Source organism: Diplotaxodon limnothrissa, linkage group LG16 (assembly GCF_057381915.1).
Source record: "Diplotaxodon limnothrissa isolate DT_005_m linkage group LG16, D_limnothrissa_male_GT1.1, whole genome shotgun sequence".
Taxonomy (NCBI): Eukaryota; Metazoa; Chordata; class Actinopteri; order Cichliformes; family Cichlidae; genus Diplotaxodon; species Diplotaxodon limnothrissa.
In genome coordinates this window covers 1,142,636-1,152,188 of record NC_140611.1, presented here as the reverse complement: position 1 = coordinate 1,152,188, position 9,553 = coordinate 1,142,636, and the positions used below count along the sequence as shown (strand labels likewise).

Genomic DNA, 9,553 nt, shown 5'->3' with positions numbered 1-9,553 from the left:
TCGTGATATTTAATGGATCGGATTACATTTTTTATTTTTCTCCGATATCCGATCCAGTAATTTAGGTCAGTATCGGACCGATACCGATACGTAATATCGGATCGGTCCATCTCTACTCTGAACGTGCTTCACAGCACAGCAGCAGCAATTGTGTGTTTCAGGAAGAAACAACGTTACAATAGAGCAGACTCTCCTGACACTGACAGAAAACACCGCATCTTTACATCAGTGCTGACCACGTCCTTCCAGTTTCATCTACATGAAGTATATACACTCAACAAAAATATAAACGCAACACCTTTGTTACTGCTCCCATTCCCCATGGGATGGACGTAGAGACCTAAAATTCATTCCAGATACACAATATAACCATCCCTCCCAAACAGTGGTCACAAATCAGTCCAAATGTGTGGTAGTGGGCACATCTGCTATATTGAGATAATCCATCCCACCTCACAGGTGTGCCACATCAGGATGCTGATCTGACATCATGAGTAGTGCACAGGTGTGCCTCAGACTGCCCACAACAAAATAAAACAGCGCTGACTTCATGTCTTGTTCTAGGACCGGGACACCGACCTATTCTTGATGCTGATATTGAATAAGTGGTTGACTGGTGTGTGTGTGTACCTCTAAAGATGTCTCTATAGATGACAAATACATGACTGTATACATGAAACTGACAGCAAGACGTGGGAAGGACACGGAGGCAGAGTGAGAGTTACCCTCTGAGCACTGATGAAGAGTCCGTGGATTATACTGCCAGCCAGGCCCTGGCCTGCTCCTGTCACTACCACCTCTGGTTCCTCCAGCAGGGAGCTCACAAACCTAGAGACAACACACAATGTGGAAAATGTTACAATATTCCCACAAAACAAAACACTTAAATAAGAACATGTAAAACCTGAAGACACCAAAACTATAAAATAAGACCACCAACATGAGCGAGAAAGAAACGTGTGAACTGACTGTGATCCTTCAGACGCCGTCTTTGTGAAACAGATTCATCGTGACAACCTGTTACTGACTAACTATCTATAGTGACGGTGAAGACGGTTACATGTTACCAACAGCACAAACAAAGCTGTCAGTGAGCGCAGCTCAAACTCTGCGACTCACTTCTTCAGTTCATCAGCAGCCTCTCCGCTGTCGTCCTCAGGAACGGAGAACTTGGCCTTGAGCGAGCGAGCTTGAGTGATGACTGTCTCCATGCTCAGCAGCTGGTTAATGAAATCCTGCACACAGGACAAGAACAACTGTCTGCTCAATCCTGACAGCATGAGACCCCAAGACTGTCACATTTATACACATACGTGGTTTTTCCTACGTGGAACGTTATAGGCTGAGTCTCGGGGTGTAAAAGGCGTGTTTGGAGTCACAGTGGATACATGGCATACTTAAATGTACTTTGAGAAAGCCAAGAATGCTTTTACACAACAAGACTGTCCAGTCAAGCCGAACTAACATGGTGGGGTTTAGCTGTGCAGCTGTACAGTGTTATTCAAAGAAAAGGGGCTGTATGGATACTGAGTGCTAGTGAGAAGAACATTTTTATATGTGAAGAAGTGATGATTGTTCTCAGACTTTAGGACAGTATTAAAGCATATGTTTAATGCACCTAACGTGTGATCAAACTCAATAATAACAATCTCAGTCTCTGCTTTCGATCACTGATAAACACATCCGATATCAGCAGAGTATAAAAGCTTTGAGCCCAGGTGGGAACAGCCGAAGGAATTACCTAGGTTTAGAAAAAAGTTAGCCATCACTGAGGAAGCACTGGAGTTTGTTACTCCAGCTCCCACTACAATCCCACTGCACCACACCCCTGTTTTCATGGTTCAACCATCAATGGCCATAATAATTATCAGCCAAGTTCTCAGCCATGGTGCACACTGTCCAGTCTACGTACACCTCATGTACAGCACATACTCAACTACAACAAAAACACAGTTAACAATCAATCAATAATGTATTTAAAAACAAAACTTTTTTGGGTGAATCTAATGATACTTTCTTTTAAACTGAATCATTTGTGGAAAGTCCGGTCGAGTTTTCACTGACCTCTAACTTCTTGTAGTCCTGGTTGGGGGACTGCAGGAGCTTGCTCGCTTGAACTGTAGCTTGCTGAATGGTTTTTTGCACTGATGGAATATCTTCAGCAGACTCTGAAAGAGAAGAAATGACAGTGTTTCCAGAGTGACAGAAAGCTGTGATTAAAAGAAAGACCTGCCACGTTTGTAACCTCAATTACTGTTAACATGAGAAAAAGCCTAAAATTGAGTAAACCTGCAAACTATTATCTTACTAATACAGATCCTTTTGAAATAAACAAAACCTTCACAACATTTTATAATAATCTTTACAGAGATTAAAACATATCCACAAAGTCTTGATGGATTATTATTGGAGTTAATTAATCCAGCTATTTCAGAGGATCACAGAACACATCTGCAAATAGAAACTAAGCCTTTTGTCCAGGAATATACCCACATGTGCTTTGGCACAAGGAAAAACTCCCTTTAAACAGGAAGAAGCCTTCAGCAGAGCCAGGCTCAGGGAGGGGCGGGGCCATCTACAATAACCGAGTACAATAACTTCAGTTTGATCTGAATTAAGAAGCAGAAAGTTAGCGGCCATCCAGGTCTTTATGTCTTTAAGACATTCCTGCAGTTTAACTCATTGGTGTGTGTTATCTGGCTTCATGGACAGATAGAGCTGGGTGTCATCAGCATAGCAGTGTAAATGTATGCTATGTCTTCTAATGATGCTGCCTAAGGGAAGCATGTATAATGTAAACAGAATTGGTCCTAGCACTGAACCCTGTGGAACTCCATAATTAACCTCAGTGTGTGAAGAGGACTCTCCATTTACATGCACAAACTGGAGTCTATTAGATAGATATGATCCAAACCTTCACACATTCACGTGTTATCAGCACGGAGCGTCTCTGTCAACCTCTGGAAGTAAAGCTTTTAGTAAGTGTCATAAGATCAAAATACATTTTTTAAAGAAGTGAAACGAGGACATTATTGTTGCTATGTTTTGTATTTTGTAGTCCAGACTTAATCAGAATTAATTTGCATACAACCTGGATATGCACCAAAGCATTTCTGACCTGCTGAAACATTCTGGGATATTACAGAATAAATGAAAACTAGCTTTCTGGTTTAATTAGAGAAAAGGTCTGAGTATCACAGCAGGACGTTAGCTGATTGAGGTTTCTCCAAAGTACTAGAAAACTCTCCTCAGTGATGTCCTTACTAGTCCTTACCATTGGCTGTCTCTAGACTCAGAACTGGTCTTAGCAGTATACCGTCAACTTAGAGACGATCCAGAAACTAAGACCTGTTATAATTATACGTGAACTCTCATTAGCTAAATTAATGGTTGCACTGCAGGTGTCAGGGAACAACAGCAACACGACTGAAAGATCTTTAGCTTCTTCTAAAAACCAATTCAAATTATGCCCTGCTCCAGATGTGACAGTCTGAAGACGAAATCTAGACTTTTCTGTATCCTGGAATAATTATCAATTTATTGTGTGTAGAATAAAATAAAGAGTGGGTTTTATCTGATTTCTGATCATTACTGGAGAAAACTTGACTGAAAGAAATTCATGTTGGGGAAACTTTCCAGGCTCCTTTCACAGTGAGGGTTGGGTAGCTAGTTAGAGTAAACAAACTAAATCACATTTACCTGCATTTTAACACCAGGGTCATGTTCTACCCATCATGCCTACGCAGCCCTGAAAACATCACGTGTCCATCTCTGATACTTATAAGAGCTCAAAACTGGCCCAAACCCTGATGGAGTCCAAGGGCCTGCAGTGCAAAACACATCTTGAGCCCAAATCTTGGGGGGCTCAGGATTTGGGCTTTTTCTGCAGCTCATGGGCTGCATTCACTGAACCGACCACAAACTCATCTGTGCACCAAAGTACACAGTGAGACGTCCTTTACCCTCACATCACTGGACACTTCCAGGTTCTGGGTTCCATTCACTCTATACCAGTGGTGCCCAAATCTTTTTGCATCACAGCTGTGATACAGAACGGCTGTGTGGGCGGAGCCTGTTTCGCTTCAGTGCCGAAAAAAAGGGGTTGTATTTTGATGTAATGACTGTGTCGATGCAATCAGTCATTACATCACTCAGCTCAGGACTGAGCTGTGTAGACGCCAGCGTGTATCATACAGTGCATCCACTTGCAGCCCTCCTCGTTTCCCAGCCGTCGCGCCCCCGTCTGCACATCCCCACACAGTCCTCACGTTTCACAGTCAGTGATTGTAAAGAGTTCCTCTGCAGTGGCTCTGCCAGGAGCCTGTCTGCAGAGAAGTCATTCCTTTGTCCACCTGCAGAGGAAAGCAGCTACCATGCACCTTATCATTAAGCACTCGATAGGCAACTTTACAGGAGCAGAGCACAGACGCAGTTTTAGCAGAGACACTGTTGAGCACGACGGTTTAGAAGTGTGTGTCTGAAAAAGCCCTCTGACTTGTCTTTGTGCTCTGGATGTTTGGCGTCTTAGCTTGTTAAGCTTTAAACTGTCACAAACTTGCACTTTAAGACAGACACGCTGCGGCCTCTCCTCATCACCCACCGCTGCGCAGGTATGCTTCATCTTATCTTCTTTGGCTTGGAAACATATTTGGTGATGCTTCATCCTCTGCTTTGTGTTTGTGTGCGAGCCCCGTCAAAAGGCTGTGCATTATGCTGGCAGCGTCCAAGATTTCTACTTTTTTATTCATGCAGCTTCTGTTTTTTTTTCTCCATTAACATCTCAGGTTGCATTTCATTTTCTTAGTACTTATTTTAATATCTTTAGTTTTTTGTATTTCGGTCTTACTGTAATTTACCTGCTGTGGGCTTAGAGTTATTTTCCCTGATTTTATTTCATATAAACGTGTTTTTCAACCAAACGGTGAGGACTTACCTTCTTCCTTCAGAATAGTTGCATGAAGTATACAGGGCAGGAGGTGACGGGCCAGGTCTGCAGGTTTCTGCATCGCCATGTAGTGCAGAACCTAAAGACAAACCCCCAAAAAGTTTAGTTTGCCTGGCTTCTGTTTTCCTTTTGCTCTTTCAGATCAACAGAATATTTTTGCACAGCCAACAGGCTGCCTCTGAAGAAGACTCCAGATAAACGGTGACCTTTCTCTATGATGGTTATTCACAGAGGGACCAGTCATACCCAGATCTTTAAATCTGTCATAAGACTATCAGTGAGCATTATTTTTAACTTTCTCTTTTTGGATAAACAATGTCTTTAAAAGACAGGCAACATTTTCAGTGACGGTGCAAACTGGAGCTCCGAGCTCTGCTTTCATATGTGCAGGAAGAACATGCAAACGCTTGGCAGGGACCTGCCCGGGTCCAAATCCAGGACCCTCTTTGGGTGAGGAAACAACTAACCCCAGTTACTGTTTGTCCCTTTCCCATAAAGCCGACCGGATCATTAATAGAAGCTGGTTTAAAGTTGTTCTTCATTTAACACCATCACACCACAGAAAGCTGCTGTGTGTCAGTTAAACATCGTGTGTGACAGCATCAGATCCTTTTTCATCAACATGTGAAAATGCTTCAACATGTCTGTGAGCACAGATCTGTGTTAAACTGACTTCTTCAACATACATGAGCCAAAACGGTCCCATGGCAGAAGCTGATCCTGAAAATCAGCAGAAACATTCATGAAAACACTTTGTGATCCACTTAGTAAACACGTTTGGCTTAAAACACGCATGTGGCAAAACGAACGACCTGCTTCAGACCTTCTCGGCCTCCTTGGTGTCATCAAAAAGTCTTTTTTGGCGTCGTGCAGGTGTGACCCTGGCAGTCTCCCAAGCCTCCACCCACATGTTGCCTGGGATCTTCATCCTGGGACTGAGTGTCCCCATCACCATTGTGTTGACCTTCTCATCAACCACTTCCTCTTCTACGTAATCCCGAGGTGAATACCAGCGCACAAAATCCTCCAGGACACAGCCGGGGTTGGCTGCCTGTGGACAGAGACACAAACTCGTACTTTAAATGAAGTAATGTGTAAATATATTCACTGACACCTCATACTGGCACTGACGACTCGAGCAGGGCCCACTCACGACACCACTGCATTCATGGACCCAAGCACACCAGGCTGTCACTGAACATAAAATGTCATTTAGGCATCAAAACGATTTCCTTCTGTTCAGGACTGGAAGTAAATACGTGTGATCTGGCAACAAAAATGTTTTACTTTTTTGTGTAAGAGTAAATCTGAAAATCTATGAATAACAAATCAATTGTATTTTAGTATTAAAACCAGTTCAGACTGAATAAAGAGCTCGTCCACACTGGATCAGAAACAGAGACATGGTGGGAATAACCAACACTGTAGATTCAGGGCAGCTGCAGCATGACTTACACTGTGTGCTGGTCATTATCACTGCATTACTGCCTCAGATCTGCAGGTCTCTGCAAAGACAAGGTTCAAATAACCTCTGAAGATGATTTATAAAACTGCAATGAGCTGTTTGAAAACTGACGACCACGTGATCGTCTGGTGATCAGAGGTTTCTGCACTCACGTAGCTTCTCCCAGCATGACTGCATCCATCATGCCACACGTGTCAGTGACAGAGTCACAGCTTTCCACAGCGTAGGCTGATCAACAGTCCTCTTATTCCACACTAGTTTACTTGTAAAAGCCTACATGACATTTATTATTAATTCATTAATATCCCATTCATTAACTGCACAGAGAAGACGGTTCCTGAAAATGAAACATGATGCACAGATATCAGACTCAGTCAGCTTCAGCTGAGGTTAATGACATTTCTGTGAACCACTTATATGAGATCTGCTTTCATGGTTTTGTCACACAAAGGCCGCCTCTGTACTGTTACAACCGCTTTCTTTTAGTTCTAATTATTAACTGCAGGTCTTTGAACATGGAGCGAGTGGGGTTGGGTTAACTCTGACTCTAAACTGCCCACAGGTGTGAATGAGAGCATAAATCAGAGGTGTCCAACTCCAGGCCTCGAGGGCCGGTGTCCTGCAGGTTTTAGATGCGTCCTTGATCCAACACAGCTGATTTAAATGGCTAAATGACCTCCTCAAAGTGTCTTGGGTTAGGGCTATCCTTTGTTGCTAGTTAGCCTGACCTGTATCCCCAATGTTAAGTTTGTACATGGTATGTATGGTCGATTAGGTCATCTCAGTTGCAGGCAACCAACAAATAAAGCTTATCCTTATCGTGGAAGTTCTCCAGAGGCTGAACTAACCATCTGATTCAGGTGTGTTGACACAGGGTGAGATCTGCAGGACGCCGGCCCTCGAGGCCTGGAGTTGCCCACCCCTGGGTTAAATGTTTGTCTGTCTCTCTGTGTTCGCCCTGCAACTGGCGACCTGTCCAGGGTGAACCCCGCCTCTCGCCCTATGGTATGGGATAGGCTCCACCCCGTGTGACCCCGACTATTATTTTCAACATGCTGTATTTGGAATAAATAACAGCATATGATGTGTTTGCACAGTGAGGCAGTGACTCTGACCTGTGAACATAGAGAGGCTCTGCAGAGTTGAGCAGAGTCATGTTGTTGTAGGGGTGCAGCCTGCCCTCAGCTCTGCCCTCAGCTTGTGTCGCCTCAGTCTCGCCCTGGTCACTCAGGCACTCGAAGAATTCCTCCTCGCTGTCACTCCACGAGTCCCAGGATTTTCCTTGAGACATCTCTCTTGTTGAACTGGAAGCACTGGTTGCACACTCTGGTCCTTGGCGGCTCTTCTGGCAGGCACCTGAGACCCTGTGTTCCTTTTCTTTCCCCTCGGGTACCTTGTGAGATTCATCTCTGGCCTTCTTCCTTTCGATACAACAATTCAGCATCTGTCCAGGAACAAAAACTCTTTTCACACATGGAAACATAACACTGCTACTTGTGTTCAACAGACAACACGACATAAACAGGTGTTTGGGAGTTTGAAGATGCTGTATCACACTGAGCATCAGCTCTCAGAATTCATTTTTCTCTTTATCACCTAAACATCGTTCCAATTATCAAAGTTAACACAACACTTTTGATAAACCACTGGAATTAAAGTTGCAAGTCTACAAATGTGCATGATGTTGTTTTTTGTCTTTTAAATCGTTCGATTAGTCCTTGCACTTTGTGCACTGTGTGGCTACCTGGAACTTCTGATGCAAAAGACAACAGCGAAGATCAGGAGCTCCACCTGCCAGCCTGCAGATTAGGAAGCACAGAGATGGATATGAGTGAACACCAGTGTGTTAACAGAGAAACAAATACTGCTTAAACAATTTCAAGCAAAGTTTTAGTTAGAGCACGGCACAAACACTGCAGGGGCTTTTGTGCCTGGTATTATGTACTTGGATTTTTACATTTTGGTCATTTGTCTGTTATTAGAGACGGACGGAGATCCAACATGACTGACAACAAGACCAAAGCCTGATTCTAAAGTGTCGGCTCAGCTGGACAAAGTACAGACATCCAGCATTTGACTTTATTTATATGGCACAGGATAAGAACCACAGAGTGCTTCACAATAATATGAAACAGCACAAATCTAGTTCAAAGCCAGGCTAAATAAATGAGTCTCAAGCTGCTGTTTATAAAAATAAATGCAATCAAAGCAACATAATGATGGAGGCAAAGCACTCCACAGCCTGGGGGCCCCCACTCTGACAGATCCATCTCCTCTGGTCTCAAAATGTGTTTCTGTCTTCTGTCTGTGTCCAAGTCAACAGTCTAACGAGGTCCCACAAATGTCTGCAAATAGGTTCTGCTCTTCCACGAAGTCCTTTGAGATCCCGACTGAAATCGGCTGGTGCCAATATCTGCTGAGTGTTGGCCACGAATAAAGCAGCAATAACAGAGTTCAACGAGAACAACAACTTTTCATTATCACTTATTCTTCACTCTCTCCACAGCTGATGGACCAACAGCAGCACACAGAGGACAGTGGTACCAGATACTTTGTATGCCGTCACCATCTGACAGAGGAGCTCCAGGGCTGAAAATATATCCTCAACCTCAGGTTCAACTAACGAACTGACCCAGTCACAGACTTCCAGGGAGGCTTTGGAGTATCATTCCCAAGTTCAAGCTCAGCCCCTAGTCCCACTTCTTAGAAAGGGAAACCGCTACTGTAGTCTGCTTATCCCGAGGTGGGAAACCAGGACAGTCCAACAACATCCACAGACTCAGTGGGACTCGCACCTCCAGCCCAGGAGTCCTGCCACCAAAGAGTCATGTAACTCGTCACAGACCTCGCCAATTAATATCAAATCAAATATCAGCTGGTTCAGTCCCAACTGATGGTCTCATTATTCAGGTTTCACACAAGAAACGTCTCATGACGGGTAAAAACAACGAGCTCTCTCAAGACTTTTGCAAAACATGCTGGTGGCAGTGGTCACAGTAGAACTACTGAAGGTTCCAGCGCACTTTTGGTAAAGTGGAAAGAATATTATTTCACCATAAATGGGCCACGACCAGGTGCTTCCCACAAGATTTCACACAGACCAGTGAAAAGAATTATCAGAAGAGTCAAGGCCCAGTTATGAA

General features: G+C 43.8%; 1 protein-coding gene across 1 annotated transcript; it reads right to left on the bottom strand.

The window, feature by feature from the left end:
• Positions 1-545: 545 nt before the first annotated feature.
• Positions 546-7,567, bottom strand: LOC146615535 (rab3 GTPase-activating protein catalytic subunit-like; the record flags this gene model as incomplete). The annotated part of the gene is made up of 6 exons (XM_085375216.1): positions 546-828; positions 1,120-1,235; positions 2,065-2,168; positions 4,934-5,024; positions 5,769-5,996; positions 7,526-7,567. Coding segments are annotated over 6 exons (765 nt in total), but the record flags the coding sequence as incomplete, so codon positions are not given.
• Positions 7,568-9,553: the final 1,986 nt, after the last annotated feature.